The sequence below is a fragment of the Eleutherodactylus coqui genome, chromosome 11 (genome assembly GCF_035609145.1).
Source record: "Eleutherodactylus coqui strain aEleCoq1 chromosome 11, aEleCoq1.hap1, whole genome shotgun sequence".
NCBI lineage: Eukaryota > Metazoa > Chordata > Amphibia > Anura > Eleutherodactylidae > Eleutherodactylus > Eleutherodactylus coqui.
This window is the reverse complement of record NC_089847.1, coordinates 72,992,999-73,016,984: the sequence shown is the minus strand read 5'-3', so window position 1 is coordinate 73,016,984 and position 23,986 is coordinate 72,992,999. Positions and strand designations below refer to the sequence as shown.

The 23,986-nt window shown below is 42.6% G+C and overlaps 1 protein-coding gene and 1 long non-coding RNA gene across 2 annotated transcripts in view; one reads left to right on the top strand and one right to left on the bottom strand.

Moving 5' to 3' along the window:
- The window catches only part of PYGM (glycogen phosphorylase, muscle associated), a 106,545-nt gene that overhangs the window by 62,542 nt on the left and 20,017 nt on the right, over positions 1–23,986 (bottom strand). The window contains exons 5-9 of the mRNA XM_066582599.1: positions 19,213–19,344; positions 15,264–15,375; positions 7,649–7,731; positions 2,076–2,219; positions 1,908–2,000 (exon numbers count right to left, since the gene is read on the bottom strand). Coding sequence (XP_066438696.1) covers positions 1,908–2,000; positions 2,076–2,219; positions 7,649–7,731; positions 15,264–15,375; positions 19,213–19,344 — 564 coding nt within the window. The remainder of the gene's footprint in view (positions 1–1,907; positions 2,001–2,075; positions 2,220–7,648; positions 7,732–15,263; positions 15,376–19,212; positions 19,345–23,986) is intronic.
- Positions 10,426–23,986, top strand: part of LOC136581924 (uncharacterized) — a 37,331-nt gene continuing 23,770 nt past the window's right edge. The window contains exons 1-2 of the long non-coding RNA XR_010787105.1: positions 10,426–10,601; positions 10,731–10,812. This is a non-coding gene — a long non-coding RNA (uncharacterized lncRNA). The remainder of the gene's footprint in view (positions 10,602–10,730; positions 10,813–23,986) is intronic.

Here is a 23,986-nt window from a genome sequence, read left to right as displayed (position 1 = left end):
CTGATCGGGAAGATAATAAAGTGTTGTGTTTCTTAGAAATTTAAACTCTAGGAGTTAGAGTATAGTGTGTGAAGCTTTAGGAGTTGACATATCAAGTAACATATTGGGTGAGTATATACATGATGTAAGAATAAATCATGTGCGTCGCTGTTCTCTTAAGGAGCAAGTAACCAAGGTCCAGGTAATGCTCTCTGGTATGTTAAAAAGTGATTAAAGCACTATAACTACCTACGAGACCAGGAACTGGTAATGAGACACCTGTTATCACAGGGGTCATCCTTGACAAAAGCATAAGATAATAGCAACATAGAATATAATGTGTTCTGTGAATGTGTATATTTTACTAATTGTGAAGAGGAGGACGTTAAGAAGCCACCGCAAGAAGATTGCATTGCCCAGTTTCAAATCATATAAGAGGAGGAGATGTAATGGAAATTAAGGTATTATAATTGTTATATGAATTAAAACTGCGCAATTAGAGACGCCATTGAAATATACCAGGAGAAGTTACTTCACAAACTAGGGACATATGTCTAGATGAGATAAGAATATCAAGAAGCTTCCACATGTTAGCTGAAGGGGCCCTAGGAATATCAAGATACTAAGGGAGGGGTTGACTCCTTACACTAGGAATAAAAGAATAATGTTCAAATATGTGGATGTGTATATATATATACACACACGTGTGTATATGTATATATGTGCATATGTATATATGAAGGTGCACATGTATGTATGTGTGCCTATATGTATGTAAATGTGGGTATATAAGTAATATTTAATATTACGCCACAGAGTCATGAAAAGGACTACACAAAATGGCCGACCACATGCTTTGCTAAAGTACAGGGAATACATGTGTGTTGATAAGATAAGAACTTCGAGCTACTTGGGCCCCTCAGCACTCCATCAAGAGGTTATTCACTGCTGACTTGGAAGATTCTGGATGGTATGCAAATGAAGGGTTAAGTTGACCTATGACAAATGTTGGATTGGAAACTAACCAATAAACTGCATAGTTAATTGTCCAATGATGCTGCGACACCCCAATGTGAGGGGCTATAAATAAAGATGCCCGACATCGATTTGTTGGGAATTCTTTGATGAATCCATAACTGTGGGGGCTCTGTCATTTAATTCCTCCGTCATATGACGTACTGAACTCTAGGTGTGGCAGCCCTACTGCACGGGTCACCTAGACTTCAGTCACAGGGTACACTCTGCTGTCCCTCAGCAGGCTACCGCCGTAGCATGGGTCATATGACGTCATTCACAAGGTACACTCCGCTTTCCCTAGACGGCCATATATTTTTGCCGCGACAGAACAATCACACTATGCTCTACTAGCTAACACGGTACTAAACTTTTTTCATTTTCTCAGCCTTACATACTATGTTACTATTTCCAGGAGGTATAACAAAGGGGACAGCAAAAGGTAAGGTTCTAAAAAAGTTGCTGCTAAATTGTCCTTTTTTATTAAGAATGCAGGTATTTGCTAATTCAGGAGAGCTGACAGGTCCCATTTAAAGAAAATAGAAGATGAATTGATTCTCTTGTTCTGCAGGACTAGTGAATCTTGCAAATGAGGTTAACTAATTTCTTACTTCTATCAATGTCATTGTCAGAGTTATAGTTGTACACAAGAAGTACTCAAACTGAAATATACTGAGCATGACAATAAACGGCACACAAACATATGGTATGCTAGCAGCAGAAGTGTGTAATGAGTCATTAGTGTAGAAGCTGATTGAGCATTTCTCAATACAATGATATATCTTTGTTATATCATTTGTCTCTGTGCTCACAAATAGGTGAGTAGTGATTATTACCAGCGAAATTATATAGAAGAGATTGGAAAGGCCACAGCTTGATTAAATAACATGTAATCAGACACAATGTTCCATTACCTTATCCCAATCCAGCTTTTCAACATCCACAAATACTCTCATAAGTTCGGGGATGGCAAGTGATGGGTGGGTATCATTGAGTTGTATGGCCACCTAAAGCAATTTAAAAAAAAATATTAGTGGAAAAAATGAAGTTGGAGTTTATTGAGGAGGTAGAGAGCAGTTTACCTTTTCAGGAAATGCTTCAAAGGATGTGCGGACCGCATCGCGACACCCGAACTTAGAGGATTTGAAGCGTCTGATTATATCTTGCAGAGTAGCAGCCACAACAAAATACTCCTGTTTCAGACGTAATTCTTTACCTTCAAAAAACTAGAAAAAAGAAAGTTGGAGAACAACAGAAAACGAGAAAAATACAATTTAGTAAAATCAAGTTCAATGCAAATTCTGTACGTCTTATGGCCCATTCAGACTGCGACTGTGTATATAGTTTAATTGTCTACAATGGGTCCACGTGCTGTGTATTATGCAGACAGATAAGGGAGATGGAATACCTCTGCAGCGCCACCTATTGGAAGGCAGCATTCCTGCAAGTCAACGTTAGACACTTTATATAAGCCTTGTAACAATGACTGGGAATTGAATGCCAAGCCAGAATCCATACGCAGACAGCTGTTTTGAGGTGCTTGCATTTCATCAGTGGGCAGTAGGTTTCTGGCTTGGTTAGCGAGAGGCCTGTGACATGGGTCAGGAACGCTATCTTTTCTCCTTAGGGAGAGCACCTAGAAGGTGAGTGAGGAGGTTTAGGGCTCAGTCACATGGGCGTTTTTATGCGCGTTTATTCGTAAAAAAAAAACCCACGTGACCACGTCCATTGCCACCCATATATTCTATCTTTTGTACATTCGCATTTTATGCGCATGTAAAATTCGCACATGTGACCGCTGCCATTGGAAAGCATTGGTTCTAGATAGTGCAATCTTTTTTACCGATTTAAATAACGTGAGCGGAGACTCGCTATGATTCTCTGCTTGTGGACACCGGTGTTGCACCTTCCATAGCAACGCTATGGAAAGCTTCAGAGAGCGTGATCCATCGCCTGTGGACAGACAGCCTTAGTAATGAAGCCTGTTTGTGCCCTAATGACCAGCTAATATTTCCGATTTTTTTATCATCACATTCCAAGAACATTAATTTTTTGATTTTTCTATCAACATATTTTTTATGTCATCATTTTGGGGTAGATATAATGTATTGTATAACTTTTATAAATTTTTTAGTGGATTGGGAAAAGAAAGGGCATTCTGCTATTTGTTTTTTGGATTCCATTTTTTGCGGCGTTCAGTTTGCAAAATAAATACTGTGATAATATTATTCTCTGGGTCAGCACGATTCAGAGGAAACCAAGTTTATACAGTTTTTTATGTTTTGCTATTTTTGTACACAAAAAAACCCACTTTTTTTTTAAAGAATTGCTTTTGTGTTGCTGCATTCCAAGAGTCATAGCATTTTTTTTCCATTAATGGAGCTCTATGAGGCTTGTTTTTTGCCAGATGAAGTCTAGTCTTCGTTTTTCCAACTTTTGGGAACATGATAACATTTTAATTGCTTTTTATTTAATTTTTTTCTATAGGCAAGACTAATCTGCAATTCTGGCATGTTTTTTTAGTTTCATTTTTAACAATATTCACCGTGTAGTATAAATAATATGTTGAATTCATTCTGCAGACCAGTATGATTACACCAATACCAAATTTAGGGCGCATACCCACTTGCGTTGCCAATTTTCACGCGTGAAAAACGCGGCGTTTTCTGCGCGTTTTCCGTGGCGTATTTTTGGCAGCTTTTTTGCGCGTTTTTTGCAGCCCTCCATTGACAATCATGGGTGCATTAAGAGAAAAATAAGGACACATATGCAACTGATAGTTCCTATGTGAAAAAACCCCACGAAACGGAAAAAAAACCCAGATGGACAAGAACACATTCTATACTAATTGCTCTTGAGAAAAAACGCAAAACATCGCAGGAAAAAAAATCGCAAGTGGGTAGGCACTAGAGATGAGTGAACGTGTTCTTAACGAACACTTACGCACCCGGACACCGGCTTTACCGAGGACCTCAGTGTCCGCGCATAAAGATTCGGGGGGCGCCGGGGGGCGGAGAGAGGCGCGGCGGCGCGGGCGGCAGCAGCGGGGAACAGGGGGGAGCCCTCTCTCTCCCCCCCCACTCCCTGCCGCACCCCCCCGCGCTGCCACGGCGACCCCCGAACTTTTTTCGCCCGAGCACGGAATTGCTCGCAAAGTTCGGTGTTCGGGCGAAAAGGGGCGGAGCCGAACACGTTCGCTCATCTCTAGTAGGCACCCTTATATTGTTTTTTTTTTCTTGCAACTTTTCCACACTTTTTTTTTATGTATTTTCGCCATCTATGTTTATTGTATTTTTTTTCTTTTTGCTATTTGTTTTTTGAATTTCTTTTTTACGGTGTTCAGTGTGCAACATACATAATATGATTACATTATTCTGTGGTCAAAATGATACTGGCTACACAAAGCCTATTTACACAAGCAGATATACGCTTCCATCTGAGCAGTTCCCCTCTTCCCTCTCCCTCACTGGCTCTCTGCCTCTCTCCTCTGGCGTCTGCAATGGGAGAAGCGGGACGGGGGCGGAGCTCTGTCCCGCCCACTCCCATTGCAAACAGCCGGAGGGGAGGAGAGAGGAAGAGAGTCAGTGATGGGGAGGGAAGAGGGCGACTGCTCAGATGGAAGCGTATATCGGCCGGACATGAGAACGCCGGCCGATATACGCTTGTGTAAACATGTCCTAACTCTGCAGACCAGTACAATTACACCAATACCAAATTTATATAGCATTTTTTGTTTTTCACTGCATTCAAAGACCCTTAACATTTTTTCTTTTTTGACAGCGGTGCCGTGTAAGGCTTTTTTTGCGGGATGAGTTGTACCTTTCAATGGTACCATTTGTTGATCCGTGGGGCGTTTAGATCACTTTCTGTTTTCTGTAAGGCGAGATGGTGAGAAGAGCTTTTTTCGCCATTTTTTTGTGTTTTTTTTCAGGACATGCACTGTGTGGGTTAAATAATATACTAACTTTTTTTCTGGGTCATTATGAACACAGTGATATCACATATGTGATTTTTTTTTACATAGTAAAGGGGGAAGGAAAGGGCGGAGTTTTGAAGTTTTTTAAATTTTATTTTAACTTTTTTTAATACTTTTTATTTTTGTCCCACTAGGGGACTTGATTATCAGCATCTTTTATCAGTCTTCTAATATACTTCTATACTTCAGTATAGTAGTGCATTAGTAGTGTATTAGAAAGCCTGTGAGTCTAATCGGCCATAGAGCCCCCTCCTTCTGTTAGCCTTTTACATTCCATAGTTGCACTGACTGTGGCGTGTAAAGAGTTAATACCAGGGATCCAAGGCCCTAGTGCTAGAGCAAGTGCACAGGAGACCTGTGCCAGGCTTCTAATGCAGTTCCGGCAAAAGACGGCACTGCAGAATAAAGCCCCTTGATGGCCAGCCACTGTAAAAAGATGTATGGGTGGTTGTTAAGGGGTTAAACATGTTCAATTATTTTTTATTAGATTTTCATCAGTGGTAAAGGCTTGTGCTGTTATCAGGGATTTTTATAATATGATTATGAATGCCCTAAAGAAGTAGTACTGGTCATTATACCCTAGAATATACCGTCCCTGAATTCCTAATCAAAATCTGCACACCTAACTGTGGATTTTGATGACGATTTGCCGTCAAGATTCTCTTATTTTCTATTCGGCACGTTAGCAGTGCAGATTTTGGGGCTGAATGTTCCGCAGGAGGGCATATTCCACAATGCTGTTGCAGAATATTCTGTCCTGTGTGAAGGGTCCCTTCTAGTAGCTTCTAGTTCTTTGTCATGAACACTGCAACATTTGTCTGTGTCTTTAAGCAGATAGAATCTTTGTTTGAGGCATGCCACCCTCTAGGGAGCGTAGTTGATATATGCAGAAATGATTGTACTAGAAGAGACTAGTTCTTCCAAATAATACCCATGAGTAAATATGGTGACTAGAGATGAGCGAGCACCAAAATGCTCGGGTGCTCGTTACTCGGGACGAAATTTTCGCGATGCTCGAGGGTTCGTTTCGAGTAACGAACCCCATTGAAGTCAATGGGCGACCCGAGCATTTTTGTATATCGCCGATGCTCGCTAAGGTTTCCATTTGTGAAAATCTGGGCAATTCAAGAAAGTGATGGGAACGACACAGCAACGGATAGGGCAGGTGAGGGGCTACATGTTGGGCTGCATCTCAAGTTCCCAGGTCCCACTATTAAGCCACAATAGCGGCAAGAGTGCCCCCCCCCCTCCCAACAATTTTTACTTCTGAAAAACCCTCATTAGCAATGCATACCTTAGCTAAGCACCACACTACCTCCAACAAAGCACAATCACTGCCTGCATGACACTCCGCTGCCACTTCTCCTGGGTTACATGCTGCCCAACCCCCCCTGCACAACCCAGTGTCCACAGCGCACACCAAATTGTCCCTGCGCAGCCTTCAGCTGCCCTCATGCCACACCACCCTCATGTCTATTTATAAGTGCGTCTGCCATGAGGAGGAACCACAGGCACACACTGCAGAGGGTTGGCACGGGTAGGCAGCAACCCTCTTCAAAAGGGGCGGGGCGATAGCCCACAATGCTGTACAGAAGCAATGAGAAATCCAATCCTGTTCCACCTCCATCTGGAGCTGCACACGTGGGCATAGCAAATTTTTTTGGAAAAGCCCACTGCCTATATAGACTGGATATGTCTTTCACTGTCCCTGCCTCACCAGCACTACTGGCCGTGGACTATGTAAAATTACTGCAGGACGCAATGCTCTGGACGCAATGCTCTGCACGGCCGATATACAAAAAAAAAAAATGTGCAACACTGCAAAAAGCAGCCTCAACAGTACTGCACACGGTCAGATGTGGCCCTAAGAAGGACCGTTGGGGTTCTTGAAGCCTAAAATCACTCCTAACGCTCTCCCTATAGCAGCTCCGGCATCAACAGCACTTTCCCTGATCTCTGTCAGAACGCATCTGTGGCGAGCCGCGGGAGGGGCCGATTTATATACTCGGGTGACACCTGATCTCGCCAGCCACTCACTGCAGGGGGTGGTATAGGGCTTGAACGTCGCAGGGGGAAGTTGTAATGCCTTCCCTGTCTTTCTATTGGCCAGAAAAGCGCGCTAACGTCTCAGAGATGAAAGTGAAAGTAACTCGAACATCGCGTGGTGCTCGCCTCTAGTAACGAGCATCTCGAACACGCTAATACTCGAACGAGTATCAAGCTCGGACGAGTACGTTCGCTCATCTCTAATGGTGACTGCAAAACATTTGAACATTAAATGTGTATATAAATTATTCTTAAATATAAAATATTGGGGGAGATTTATTGCTACTTTCTCTGGTCTTGACAGTTTAAAACTATACCAGGCAGCAAGAAAGTGTGTCACATTTATCACAGTGGTGCATGCTGTGTGATTGATTTAGCACATCCTATTAGGCATGTGGAACACTTTTTGATACCTTACAGCACCTCATGGTAGGCTTACTTTACACCAATATGTTGCGCCACATTTTTAAATACTGTCTAGTGAGGCACAAAAGTATCTAAAGCATGGCAGAACTAGCACAAGGCTTGTACGCCATTTTATTGGTGCAAACGGAACTAGAACTGTGGTGCCTTTAGCTTAGTAAATCTTCCCCATTGGTTGCAGGATTAGCTTTGTTGATAATTGCTACTCACGTTATCATTTGGATAGAGGACGCGTGAGATGTTCTCTGCAAGGTTACGATCTAATACAGCTTGGATGTAGCCACCCACATTGACTGGAAAGTTAAAATGGAAAAAATTTTAGTTAACAACTTTGACTAAGAAATTGTGTCATATTCAGGATGGAAATGTTCAAAGACAGAATCACTGCTAGAGAAATGTAGTAAGTAAAGAGTAGATGAAGATCGCAACAAGAAATATAGGAATAACACACTAACAAATGAATCTAAGTTTAAAGGAAACCTGTTACATGGAACATGGTGTCCAATCTGTTGACTGCTATATAATGTACCGCAGGAGGGGCTGAGCAGACATATATATAGTTTTATAGGGAAAGATTCAGTAGAACTCGCATTTTGTTCATTTGCATCTCTGCTCATTCTGAGCTTGAAGGGGTTTTCCATGCAGAATACTGATGACCTATTCTGCCCTCTAGCCCCACCCCCTCTAAACCTGCAATGGGGAAATCACAGGGAGGAGACCTCTAGCCCTGCATCCTCTCTCTAGCCCCACCTCCTCCCTCTGCGCTATGGGGATATAACTCGGGGATGCCCTGTAGCCCTGCCCCCTCTCACTCTGCACCATAGGGATATCCCTTGCGGATCCCCATAGCAGGGAGAAAGAGACCGAGGCTATGGGGGATTAACCCATAGCAGGGAGAGAGAGACCGGGGCTATGGTGGATTAACTCATAGCAGGGAGAGAGAGACCGGGGCTATGGGGGATTAACCCATAGCAGGGAGAGAGAGACCGGGGCTAAGGGTTAATCCCCCATAGCCCCGCTCTCTCTTTCCCTGCTATGGGTTAATCCCAAAGCCCCGCGGGACTTTATCTCTCTCTCCTCCAGGAGCAGCTGTGCTTTTTCAAAGCAACAGGCTGCTCCAGTGAATGATATTTTCATGCACATGAAGCTTGGGTCTTCTGTGCGTGAAAAATTTCCCGTTCGCATGATTTTTAGTGCACTATAGGTGAGATTTTTTTATGCGGCTATGCTGCGCTAAAACCACGCCCATATGAATGAAGCCTGACTGTCAGGGACAGCAATCTATCACTGAAGGGACCACTCATTGGACTGATCAGCTCAGAAAGAGTAGAGATTGAAATTAGTAAAATACAAGTTACACTGAATGTTTTCCCACAAACCTGCTGCTCCATGTATGACCCCAGCTTCCCATTGACTATGTATCTGCCTGCTGCCTTGCTGTACTTGCAGCTCCATGTATGACCCCGGCTTCCCAGTAACTACACTGTTCCTGCTGAGTTGGCCAAAACCTGAGGACTTGGCTCCACACGCTCTTCCTAACAGCGGGGCTATGGGTTAATCCCCCATTTCAGGGAGAGAGAGCAGGACTATGGGGGATTAACCCATAGCAGGGAGAGACAGAGCGGGGCTATGAGTTCATTCCCCATAGCCCTGCTCTCTCTCTCCCTGCTATGGGGAAATCCCTAAGCCTTGCGAGGCTATTTCTCTCTCTCCTCCCAGAGCAGCTGCCTGTTCACATGATTTTTAGCGCAGTATAGGCACAATTCTTTTCATGCACCTATACTGTGCTAAAACCACACTCGTATGAATGAGGCCTCAACTACAATATGCTGCCTGCAGAATGGACAGCATTGTCAATATGATGGGTTCCCTTTAAGTGTGAAAGCAATATAATTGGGACTAGCACCTCCACACATGATACACTGGTCAGAATGCAACAAATGGAAGTAAAAGGAAAATTGCTCCACCAGCCCATTTTATTCCCTGTACCCACAGTATCTGAATGCTTATACAAACAGGCTATAATGTGAAACACAAGGGAAGTAGTGAAAAATCTCAATACAGTTGCAAGAAAAAGTAAGTGAATCTTTTGAAATGACCTGGAGTTCTGCATTGATTACTAATAAAATGTGATCAAATTCTTATCTAAGTTACAACTATAGACAAACACAATCTGAGGCTTCTTTCACACGGGGATCTACATACGCAAAAATCACACGCGCAAAAAAACTGCAGCTATTAAAATAGATAGTTTCCTTTGGGAACGTTCAGATGAATTTTAGATGCTCAAAAAACATCTGAATGTTCCCATAGGAAACCATTGGTTCTAATAGCCGCAAGTTTTTATGCGCGTGATTTTTGCGCAGATAGGTTCGTGTGAAAAAAGCCTAAGGGCTTATTCAGATGACCGTATATCGGCTGCGTTTTCACGCCGAGCCGATATACGGTGTCCTTGTCCGCAGGGAAGGGAAGGATGGAAGAGCCAGGAGTAGGAACTGAGCTCCCACCCCTTCCCCGCCCCTCGCCACTATTTGCAATGGGAGGGCGGGGTGGGGGTGGAACTAAGAGCTCAGTTCCTGCTCCTGGCTCTTCCATCCTCACCCCCCTGCAGACGAGGACACCGTATATCGGCTCGGCGTGAAAACCCAGCCGATATACAGTCGTCTGAATAAGGCCTCATACTGCATTTAGACGGAACAATTATCGTTCAAAACATTATTCAAATAAGTGAAAGTGAATGATAATCGTTGGTTTAAAGGCGAGCCAGCCATAAACGAGAATCGTGCACTTTTCTTTCGTCGTTCAGTTTCAGCAGGACTAAAAAGAGTTAATTGGCAAAAGGTGATTCAATTAAAGAAATTAGATTCCTTTAGATTGGAAGTGTGGGTTTCACAGGTATTTCACCTATTGAGGTCTTATTCACACGACTGTATGCGTTTTTACGTTCAACCGTATGCGCCGTACAATTGCATGAACGAACAATTGCCACAAATGAAGTCCAGATCTTAATTAGCGGATTTTCTGCTGTTCACACAGGCAGCTGCTGCGTAATGGCAAACAAATATGCTGCAGCGTGGAAATCCATTGATCGTCAGAAATCCTCGGCATGACTACTAATGCTTAAGTAGAACCAGCTGTCTTCATTTCCCAGTGTTGGATGCAGGTAAACTACCTCCCCCTCCTTTTTTTCCCACTTACATAGAAGTTTATAGGAGCTTCCTGCCTAGCTCAGCAAAAGATAAGGCAAGACCTATCCTTTGACGTAGTGTGTAAAATGTGCTATTTTTCGTAGCACAAAGTTTTTACGCACCCGAAAATCGGTCATCTGAATGAATACATTGCAGTCCAGGGCTTCGGATGGTCACGATCTTTGGGTGAGTTTTTGACGCCACTATATAGCTGCGTATATACAGTCGTGTGAATAGGGCCTAAATGATAGCACACAAAGAATGGTTATTTGCAAAGCTGTTCTTATTAAGAAAGATTGGTTAGTGTGAACCTTGCCTCCATACAAGCAACTTACAGAAGGTCTTAGAAGACTTTTAAGGTGCTTTCACATGGGCAGAATTAACTCGCAAGATGCACCACAAGCCTCTGCGTGGATTTTAATGCAGAATTCATAATGGCTGAATTCTGTTGGCAATTCTGCATCGAAATCCACAATGAGACTTGCAGGTTTTGTGTGGAATTTGCAGTGTGGGAATAAGGTGCAATTTGGATGCATAATGCAAGCTAATTCCAGCTCATGTGAAGGCATCCTTATAGAGACACAAACGGCTATACAAACATTGCTAAAGACCTGGGGTGTACTTCAATCCATGGTTAGATAAATCATCTACAAATTGAGAAAATTGTGGACTTTCTATACTCTTCCTAGTAGTGGGTGTCCTATTAAGATCATGTTATGAGCACAATGGACAATTCTAAAAAAGAACCTAAAGCCACAGACGTAAGAACTTGTACAAGCTTCAAAAATTTCTGTTCATATGTCCACTACTAGGAAAACAAAAACACTGAACAAAAATGATGTTCATGGAGCATTTGATTCACAAATGAAGCAGCTGTTGTCCAAGAAAACATTTCAGCCTGTATCAACTTTGCCTAAGACCACCTAGGTGTTCTACAATGCTTCTGGGAAAATGTTCTATGGACACATAAGACAAAAGTAGGGCTTTTCAGCATAGATGCACAACTCTGTGTTGGGAAGAAAAGACACCACACACCAACACTAAAGCATCATACCAAATTTCTATAATTGTGACTTAGATAACAAGCAGACCACTTTTTATTGGTAATCAGTGCTAACATATAGGTAATTCCAAAGGGTTTACTATCTTTTTTTTGCAAATGTATGTCTATGGAATTACAAAAATGTAAAATTGAGACAATAACTATGCTAATAGAAATAAGCCTATCGTTGACCATTTGAAGAGCTATTTTCATTATGTATTTTCAGAAGCTGGTTTTCATAATGATAAAAGCAGGTTAGGCATCCTGATAAGAATGACCCCACACTGCAACCTCAGGGCTAAGTATCCCTAACAGGACACAGGAACAATGTACTGAACACAGGGCACACAAAACACAGAACAGGACTGACTTACTAAAGAGACAGAAATGGTGCACAAACTGGAGGGAAATGGACAAACGCACACAGGCTAAAGCACATACAGAATAAACAGATCTAGAAGCAGGATTCATTACACAAAACAGTCCTGAGACATGCGACCTAGATGTGCTGAGTGTCTGAGTCAAACACACAACAATCCGGAGGCAAAGATGGAGGATTTCCAGTTCAGCTAAATAGGGAGGTAATTACCAATTAAGCTACAGCTGGGCTGTGAGCACTGAGCAGGGTTAACTAGTGCATTGCTGGTAGAAAACAGAAATGAGTACATTCATACAGAATGAGCAGAGCGATGCTAGTATCTGCCCGTAATAGCAAGAGAGCAGCAGACTCAGGTAGCAGACCTAACATAGGGGTTCTGATCCAGTGTTTTTAAAGTGGCATATGGTTGTATTCACATGGGTGAGATTTCCGCATGAGTTCTGCTCATGTCCAAGATGGACAGAACTCACATGGAAAAATAAGTCATTCATTTGAATGGCTTCTTTCACACAAGTGCTTTTTCACTTTGATCAATGATCTAAGTTTGAAAAATTGCAGTGTGTTCTATTTTTTTGGTGATTCTTGCTCCAGAATCTTCCATTATTTGCTATGATAGGGGAAAAAAAGCACTATGCTAACATATCATGCGATTTGCATGCAAATGCTATGCGTTTTTTACCATTTTAAGTATTGGAATCACATGTAATTTTTTTTTCACAAGCATTTTTAACTCCAAAACTCATTGTAACTCACATAAAAATCTCTGGTAAACAAGTATAATGTAGGTCAGATTTTTCACTGACCTATATTGCAGTCATCAGTGTGAATACAGCCTAAGGGCTCTTTCACACAAGCATATGTCGGCCACCGTTTCACAGCTGGCCAATATATGCTACGATCTGATGCATTGGATTCCAATGCATCAGATCACATGGCCGTATTCCCGTGGCGTGAAAGAGGACGGCTGGGCCAATATAGTGCCAGGCACTTTTACGCAGGGCCAAAAACATAGTCATGTAACTATCTTTTCAGCTGGAATATGTTGGCCGCTGCATGGGTTCCTATAGGAGCCAATGACAGTGGCCAGAGAAGGGAGGTGAGAGGGAGTTGAGTAGCATGACTGCTAAACTCCCTCCCTCTTCTCTCCTCCTCTCTCCTCCCCTTCGGCTGTTTGCTGTCTGCAGACAAGGGGAGGGGGTGGGTGCTTAGCTCCACCCACTCCAATTGCAAACAGCTGGAGGGAAGGAGAGAGGAGGTGAGCTGGCGAGGGGGAGAAAGGAGAGGCAACAGCATTGCGTCCTTGGCGTATATGCATCGGGGCCTGGCGCACAAATGTTTTTACGGCCCTGGCGGGCACACGTGACGACGCCTAGGGCCATGTAGAAGAGGCCTAAGGCAATCACTGCAGATGAAATCCACCCTAGAGTTCTTAAAGAACTCCAATATGTGATTGCAGCACCTCTAACTAATTTGTTTAACCAGTTCCTTCTAACAGGTGATCTCCCTGATAATTTAAGAATGGCCAATGTTGTTTCTTTCCATAAGAAGGGTAGTGGAGAAGAAGTCGGGAACTATAGGGTAGTTAGATACGTATCTCTAGGAGTAAAACTAATGGAAACGCTCTTAAAAGAGGCTTTTTGACACAATTCACACATTTGATCACTTAAAAACTTAAATTCTGTTGTATCTTAAACAGCACGGCTTTACTGAGGGCATATCATGTCAAACTAATCTCATTGATTTCTTTGACTGTTACAAAAGTGGTGGATGACGGTGGTGCCATAGATATCACCTATTTGTATCTCAGTAAAACCTCTGATACAGTTCCACATAAAGAGCTCACAGATAAGTTATTGAAAATTGGACTTAATCCTTTGATAGTCTGGTGGATTCACAGTTGGATGAAAAAATAGATATCAGAGTGCTGTTCTTAACAGAGTGTTACAACCACAAGCGTTTTTCTTGGATCCTGTTCTCTTTAATACATTTGTAAGTGACATCTAAGGTTTAATAGGTAAGTTCAGTCTGTTTGCTGGTGACACAGAAGAGTGCAATACGGCTGATATATAAGCTTTATGGTATCTTGAACATGGAGAAAGATTTAACCTTATTGTATAAATGGTCAAAACTATGGAAACTGCAGTTCAATGTTTCCAAATGTAAAATAATGCACTTGGGGAGAAGAAATCCTGAGACTGAGTATCACATAGGGTCTTCTGTGTTATTCTGTGTTAATCAGGACTTCATAAGAGAAGGTGTTACATTTGTGCAGGGCTTATTCACCTGGCCTGTACAAAAAAAAAACTAAGAAAGGTGTCACATCAAGACATAACGGTCTAAGAATGACCACACAGACATATATTATAGGGAAAATCATCCCTAGCAACTTTTGGGGAACATACCCTGCCTACAAGCAGGGTGATCATCCTGATAAGAACGGCCCTGGTCTCGTACCTAAGGGCCTACTCCCTCCCATGATCTATTCATACCCAGGATTGTAACAAGGGGGCATCTTCTACATCTAGTGGAAAGAAGGTTCCTACACCAACATAGAAAGGGGTTCTTTACAGTAAGAATAGTGAGACTATGGAACGCTCTAGCTGAGGATGTGGTGATGACAAATTCGATAAAGGAGTTTAAGAGGGGCCTGGACGCCTTTCTTGAGTATTTCAGGTTTACATGTTAAAGTCACTAATTAATTCAGAAGGGTCGGTGATCCAGGGATTATTCTGATTGGCAGATTGGAGTCGAAAAGCAATTTTTTCCCCTAAAATTCGCTTCTACCTCATTGGGCTTATCTTCTCATCTTGTCTTCTTCTGGACCAGCATGACAGGGTGAGTTAATAGGCCGAACTGAATGGACATATGTCTTTTTTCGGCCTAACATATTATGCTACTATGGGATAAGCATAGATCTATCCTACGAGAGAAATAAAAATGAGATAACATCAATGCAGACTGGATGCACCATGTGATCTTTTTCTGACATCATTTTTCTATGTTTCTAATCATTGGGGCTTATTGGCACCCTTCTAATTCCACACTAATATTGCTGATGGGGTTAGATTATAGGGAGGGCGAAGCAGGCAAGTGCCCAGGATCCCCCATCTCTCAGTTCCCTCAAACGCTTTCTATGTTCACCCAGAAGTAAGGCATAGAAGGAAGTGACATAATTCTAACCTTCATCAAAGCAATTATTTGTCTTAAAATACTCACAGTCCTTCAAGTTAAAATCATTGGGAGCTTTTGCTGACCACAGCCTCATGGTGTTACATGTGTTATTTTTATATCCTGGAACTGGGGTGTCATATGGAAGAGCAAGAACAATCTGTAGAAAATAAGAGTGAATGCAATCAATACACAACAGTATTATACGGAACTAGTAGAAATATAGTTTAGAGAGAATATGGCATAAACAATATCTAGAGTGTTAGGTAAGTTGGTGATAAAATGTATATAGAAGTAAATCAGGATGTTTTGGAAGACGTTCCAGCAAATTGACCTCCAGCGCAGATCCAGCATAACATCCCTGACAAGACAGTGCAGTATGCTGCGCTACTTCATCGGGAGAGTTTTGATATTGAAGGGTGGTTTTAAGTCACAAAGCCATAGAAGAATTTGGGAATATAAATTTATAACACCTTTTGACTCGCTCAATAGAGGGCTAAATTATTCACGAGGATTTATGCGTGAATGTGAGGTATGAGAATTGTATAGCACAGATAACACTTCTGGCCTCTTGACCCTCCAACAGTAATTCAGGGACCATAAACTTTCACTCCCTTATCGGTGTCTAGTTAAAAATGTTTGTGTACCCGTTGCAGTATTCCTGGGCTGGCGACCCCCCCAACAGTAATTCAGGGACCGTAAAACTTACACTCCCTTATCAGTGTCTAGTTAAAAATGTTTTATGTTTCTGTTGCAGTATTCCTTGAAGTGCAAACCGTCCATGTCTGTGCCTTGTCATAAGTATGTGTGTCATAAGTGTGTATAAATATTCAAGCCTCTTCGGATCTATTCCATCTAAGCCTGAAGAAGAACCCTTTGTTGGTTCGGAAGCTTGCTGTAACATCATGTATTTTTGTTAGCCATTAAAATGTATCATATCTACAAGATTTATTTGTATAGCGCTGCGGAATAAGTTGGCGCTATACAAATAAAGATTATTATTATTATTATTATTAAGATTACATGGTTTCTCTTGCTGAGAACAATCACATTTTGCTCTACTGGCTAACACGGCACCAAACCTTTGTTTTGATTAGTGTAAGACACTACACATCTGATTTGATTGACCAGTCATGTCAGCATGTTGTGTATTAGGCTCCATTCACACAGGGCAGTTCGATTGCAATAAACGCACCAAAAATGCATTTGTAAAATTGTGTGCAGTTTTTGACACATTTTACTACAAACATAGTAGAAAAGCACACGGTTTCACAAATGAACTTTTTGGTGCGTTTTTTTACTGCAACCGAAATGCCCAATGTGAATGGAGCCTTAGGGCTTCCACACAATTGCGTTTTTTTAACGCTGCGTTAATGCTGCATTTTTTTAATGCGAATGTCAATGGAATGTTCTAATGTTAAAAACACATCGCACAAAAATCGCAAATCACAAACTTGCGATGTGTTTTTAACATTAGAAAGTCCCATTGACATCTGTGTTAAAAAAAATGCAGCGTTAACGCAGCGTTAAAAAAAAATGAAAGTGTGTGGGAGCCCTTCCAGTGTTTCTCAACTCCAGTCCTCAGGGACCCCCAACAGGTCATGTTTTCAGGATTTCCTCAGGATGGCACAGGTGATGTAATTATTGTCTGTGCCTCAGACATTACCACAGGCGTTCTTACTATAGGATATCCTGAAAACATGACCTGTTGAGGGGTCCTGAGGACTGGAGTTGAGAAACACTGCGACTAATGATGCATACTCATGCACAGTGTGCATCAGGTAGTCAGAGAAGCGGTTTGGCCATCTTTCTTCCTCCAGGATCGGAGGGTCACTTTAACTGAAGAATGTAAAAGCTGAAAAAGTTTACAAAACTATGTAAAGTACAGCTAGGATATTGAATTATATCCTGTGTGTGATAGGGATTGAGATTAAAGGGATTGTCCAAGATTAGAAAAATATGGCTACTGTTTTTCCATAAACAGTGCCATACCTTTCTGTGGGTTGTGTCTAGCACTGCAGTTCAACTCCATTGAAGTAAATAGGGCTGAGCTGCGGTACCATGCACAATCTATTCACACTGCTTAAAAAAATAAAACAGCCATATTTTTTTTAATCCCGAACTACCACCCTTAAAGAGGAAAGAGGTTATCTGGGGCTCAAATGTTGAATTCTTATCCTTAGGATAGGTCATCAAAATCGGATGGGTAGGGGTCTGCTGATCAGCTATTTGAAGAGGCCGCAGCAATTGGGGGTGAACGCTGCTACTTTATCATTGTATACCAGGCACAGCACCATGCATTGCATAGTGATGGTGTCTGATATTGCAGCTCAGTTTCAGTCACAGACAAAAAAAAGGAGGTTACTGCACTTGTCTGAGCACTATGGCCCCTTCAGACAGCTGCTCAGTGGAGGTGCCTAGAGTCAGACGCCAACTGTTCTGATATTGATGACCTAAGCTAAGGAAAGGGCTCGAATAGTTAAACTGGTTTTCCAGGGAAATACTAATAGTGACCTCGGGAAAGGTTATCAATAGATGATCAGCTGAGGTCTGCCACTCAGGACTCTGGTCGCTCAGCTGATTGGGCGCTCACTTTCCGGGCTGTGATGCACAGGTTACCCATGTGTAGTCGCAGGCGCAGTTGTCATTTATTTTAATGAGAGCTGTGCCTACAAGTTCAATCACCGGCCACTACTCTGAGGTAGGAGCCAACTACTTCTTCTCCGTATTCCTATGTATTGTGGCACTGAGAGGGGTTTTCCAGGCAGTGCCAGCTGTCAGTCCCAAATTATCCTGGGGTTGAAGCAGAAGCCACTGGTCCAACTCCTGTGTGAAATCAATGGGAGCTGCAACTGCAACTAGTAAAAAAAAAAACTTTAAGTCCAGGATAATCACTTTAAAGGGATTGTCCAGTTACCAGACAACCTCTCTTTATTAGGACTGCGTGTAGTAAAATAAACTGAACATTACTTACTTCTCCACCACTGTGACAGCAATCACCGGGACCACAGCAGTGCTGCAGCGCTGAATCCCGGTGATGGAGAAGTAAGTACTGCTCAATTTATTATTTTACTACAGGCAGCCCTATTAATGGGATGCTGTCTGGTAACTAGATAACCTCTTTAAATATAGAGAAATAAGTCTGGATGCAAAATAGTAACTGTGTCTATTCATAAATAGTAGAATATGACCAGTAGACCACTGAGGTCTCCACGGGACTATGTATCATTATCCTGGATTTACTTTTATCTCTATGGTGTACTTCTACTGTTATTGATACTAGACCTTTTGTATTATACATAACAAGCCTTTATCTCATCAGTATGGAATTTCTCTATACATATTCATATTTTATATGTGTTTGTGAGTTATTTAGTCTGTGCAAAGATGTAGAGCTTAGTATTACCATCATCATGTGGTTTGTAGATCTTTATTCAGTGGGCTGATGCACAAATGTAGTATATATAGATTTCTGTAGATTCTAATTATTATACTACTCAGGTGCTGTCCAGTTTAGTTCTCCATCATACTGTCATACGAAAGGCCCTTTTACACACAACGATTATCGCTCAAATTTCACTCAAAAGCCATCTTTTGAGAGATACGTTGTGTGTAAATGTGCGCCCATCGTGCACTTACCGTGCACTTTTCATCCATCACTGACTTCAGGTCCGCATGAAATCCTTGTCCTTCAGGATGATAAGATAAGACGGACCGCATGCTGTGTTTTCTGCGGGCAGCGCTGATAACAGCTGATAACATTTTTTTAACAGCTGTTAAAAGCATCTGTTCTGCTGGAGAACAATAGTGATGTGTTTAGAGAACAGACCACTTGCTGTCCTCTAAATACATGCAATGAAGTACTAAAGGGCTAATTTAGCCTATTAGTACCTATGCAAAATGATCACTCAGTACTGTCAGTTTCTGACTAATTTTGAGCGATCATCTGTGTGTGCAAATGGACCTTAAGACTACATTTTCACTTTATTCTCCTTACCTGGGTGTCCACCCACTCTGCACCATGTGGGGTGTGATGGACTTTACCAAAGAAGTGTACAGGAATCATATACTCTGGTCGAGCTTTTTCCCATGGATTTCCATACCTCAGCCAGTCATCCGCCTCCTCCATCTGAAATGAATGAGATCCCATATGAGGACTGTGGCAATAACTATTTCTATACCATAGTTGAACCTGGTATATAAGCACATAAATATGGCATTGAAAGTGTGAGAAGTGAAGCAAATATAAGAGCTATATGGATTAAAAACCTGGAAATAAATAATCAGACCAAAAGCCTTAATGGAAATTCCTGCTGATATCCACATGTATGTGCCCAATATCATATGTGTAACTTCAGCCAGCAGGACTTGTGGAAAAAATAAATTCTTCAGTTTTAGTGTTTATCCTATCAGCCGACAAAGACAAGTAGCCTGTATGAGTTTACAGTCAGCCATACTGTAAAACAAGAACTTACATTTGGTTTGTTTGAAACTTTTTCTCCAAGAAACATTTTTGTGTCTACTCATGTCCCTGTTTTTTTATGGAAAAGAGCATCTTGTCTGGAATAGGAGACAAATATGTTTCAATCTCAATTCACACCCACATGGACAGGAAAATCTGTCACAGCTCAGTAGCTGCACCACATACCGCATGCGCTATGCTGAGGAAGAGGGCACGGCCTGCATGATAGTGATAATATCTGGGGGCGCACCAATATTAGGAAGTACGCTGCATTTTATTATAGGACTGCTATATCTAATCTCTCATAAATGTGCTCATATAATTCCTTTATGGAAAACTGCATAACTGTGACAGGTCTGAGGGAAGTACCTCTATGTTATGAATATTTGTGTTTTTCAGTCCTTGCACCATTTCTGGCATTCTATGCGGGTTAGAATCAGGATAGATTTAGCAGGCATTCATTTATTCCGCTGCTCCATTTGTGGAATATCCCTGTCTTTAATTTACAGCCAACGAGAGAAATCCTTCATTGGCATTTGAGAAACATGAATGTGTTTTCCTGTGATGACAAGTTCACTGTACTCTGTGATTCAGAACTTCGCTGGCATCCACCCACACACAATATTATGCTTCCAAAGTTGCACAATTAGAAAACTCTGATCATAAGAATATAGTGCCAGGGGGCATCACTTAGTGTTCCTAGAATCGCTGGATGATATATGATTGTACAATAAAGTAAAAGGATAGACAGAATAGATAGATAGATAGATAGATAGATAGATAGATAGATAGATAGATAGATAGATAGATAGATAGATAGATAGATACACAAATAGATATGAGATAGATAGGTAGATAGATAGATATGAGATAGATAGATAGATAGATAGATAGATAGATAGATATGAGATAGATAGATAGATAGATAGATAGATATGAGATAGATAGATAGATAGATAGATAGATATGAGATAGATAGATAGATATATAGATAGGAGATAGATAGATACACAAATAGATATGAGATAGATAGATAGATAGATATGAGATAGATAGATAGATATGAGATAGATAGATAGATATCACATAGATAAATAGATTTAGATTTTTTTTTTGCTATAGTCAGGTCTGTTTATGGAGCCGTTGATACACCATGTGCCCCACCATATCAAATCAGGGGCATACAAAGATACTTTAGAGCATTATAGACCTCCCTTCATGTTATGTTACAGCCCCAGACAGCAGCTGAATTGTATTACATTTCTGTAAAAGTCTTTGTATTCACCCATTTCTTAGTTCTATCTCTTTTTTGTTTCACTGCATTAAGTAAGGTTTTCCTTACAGGTCCTGCAAGGACGCAAATGTTGACACAAGTTCGCTTGTGCAGACAGTTTATATACGCAGATAAATCGCTGAAATTTTGTTCACTGATCGTTCAGTCATTCACATTCACTGTTCCAGCATCATGGGGCAGAATAGCGAAAAAGAAAAGGGAGAAATCGCTACATCAAGATGGTACCTGATAAGCATCAGACAGGAGGCTGCACCATATGGAAGAGACTAGGTGAGGAGTGCATGTGAGGGATGCAGGGATGGAAAAAAAATGTTTTCGCTGGAGTGGCCCTTTAAACCATAACCATCTATATCTCTATTTCTCATTCTCTCTAAACAAAAATAAAAGCTTCCTTTTAACTTCAGTAATAGACATGGCATCCTATGCCTAACTGTTAGGATGCATTCACACAAGGATATGCTCACGGCGTATAATGTATGCAGTTTTTGCATGCATAATACACATCACTAATATCCCATAGACTGCCACTATGCCGCCCACACTTCCTTTCCCACTCAATACTTGGTGGTTTGTGCCATGCAGGCTGCTAGATTGAGTTGTTTCCCCCACCTTCCCTGAAGATGGTCTGGACACCTGATCTCCTTGTCTGCATGTTTTGCAGGCCCCTGTTCTCTCAAGACAGATACAGATAAACAGAAGTGTATCTTAAGGGCTAATTCCCACGGGCGGATTTCCACCGCGTTTTACGCGGCGGAAATCCGCCACGTTGCCCGGCAGCTATTAGGTTCTATTGAACCTAATAGTGCAATGCTCACGGTGCAGAATTCCAACGTGGAATTCCGCACCGTGAAATCACACGTCCTCACCCGTGGCATGTTCTATTTGCCGTGGGCGTACGCGCGGACGTCTTCCATTGCAGTCAATGGAAACCGTCCGTCACGCTATTTTCCGCTGTAGCACAGTGGAAGATAGCATGAAAACGCTTCCCCACCTACCGCCAGCAGCGTCATATGAAACCCCATGCGGGACGTCGGGCGGCGGATCCAGAGGTAAGTATGGGGTCTCTGGGGGGGGGGGGCACCGTGACGGGCTCTGCTGGGGAATTCCCTTGCGGAGCCCGTCACGGACGTGGGCACTAGACCTAAGGCTCAGGGGCCTGGGTGCAAAAGTTCAGCTCCTCTATCCACCTTCCATCTATATCTGTACCCATATTTAACCTGTGCTGCATACAGCTGCAAAACGAACTTACATACATGATCAAGGCCCTTGGCATAAGCTTTCTAAACATGACCAATTTCTTGGACTATTTGAATATTTGTTTGTAGCACCTTAGGCCGCTTTCACATGGCAGAGAAAATCGTAAGAGATTTGTGCGTTGCGAGACGCACAAATCTCGCACGAATATGAAACCCATTCTTTTGAAAAGGGTTATGCACATGAGCTTTTTTTTTCCTGCATTGTATTGCGGAAAAAATATCACAGCATTCCCTATCTTTGGACGTTCCCTTGGAACGCCTCGCATTGCCCATTGTTTTCAATGGGGCCAGCACAGCATCGCATGGCATACGAGGTGCTTGCAAGTGTAATGCAATGTTTCCCCTATTGAAAACAATGGGAAACACTGCAAAACCGCCTACCATCCTTGGGGACATCACACATTGGCGACCATGATATCGGGTTGAGTTTCATGGCCCAATATCGTACTCGCCCGTGTGAAATTAGCCTAAGGCCGCCTGCACACGGGCGGAAATCCCGCGGCGGGATTTCCCGTGGGATTTCCGCCACTGAAAGCCTGCATAGGAGTGCATTACAATACGAACTCCTATGCAGACGGCCGCGGTTTGGCAAACAAACCACGGCATGTCCTATTTTTGTGCGGGGCTCGCAGAGCCTCGCACAGAAACGTCACTCACCCGGCCGCCGGCTCCGGTCTGCGCATGCGCCGGCTGCCCGGCAGCCGGCACATATAAGAGCTGGGGCTGCCAGGCGTGGGTGAGTACGCGCTCGTCTCTGCAGGCGCTCGGGTCCGGTCCCGCGGCGAGAATTCTCGCCGCCGGATCCGACCCGCTCGTCTGCAGGCGGCCTAAGGCTGTGTTCATGTTTTTTGCTGCATTTTTGAAGCACGGTTAAAATCACATAAAACAAACACATAATTTTTTTAAGAAACTGCCTACACTATTAAAAAGTACATGTGGGTTTAAACAATACATGCCTTTTTTAAAAACTGCATGCAGGTTTTTGATGCCTTTTTTAATTGTGTGTAAAGTGTGCAATTATATACAAGACACATCCAGGTTACACCAGCATGCTCCATATCACTATATACAGGGAGATGTATGATTTATACCAGCTGTACATATGTATATAATTATATACAGGAGATACTCAGGTTATTCCAGCACACTCCATCCATATATACATCTCCTGTATACAATGACATTGACCATGGTCAAAGAAATTGACAACCACACTCCCCAATACTACCCAATCATGTGTGGAGTGGAAAATGGATGCCTGCTCACATGGGATGAGACCCCAATCCCAATAAACTCCAAACAGTCAAACTTACGGCGAGTAGCATCAGAGGTGTATGAGTAAGGCCGCCTGCACACGAGCGGAAATCCCGCCGCGGGATTTCCGCCGCTGAAAGTTTGCATAGGAGTGCATTAAAATACGCACTCCTATGCAGACGGCCGCGGTTTGGCCGCGCGAAATCTCGCGCGGCAAACAAACCGCGGCATGTCCTAATTTTCTGCGGGGCACGCACTCACCCGGCCGCCGGCTCCGGGCTGCGCGGCAGCCGGCACATGAAAGAGCCGGGGCCGCCAGGCGCGGGTGAGTACGCGCTCGTCCCTGCAGGCGCTCGGGTCGGATCGCGCGGCGAGAATTCTCGCTGCCGGATCCGACCCGCTCGTCTGCAGGCGGCCTAATTCAGATTCACACAGAAGGCCTGATCAGATCATTCTTGGTTTTTATTCACCTTCCGTGGTCATGACAGCATAGCGACATTTCGAC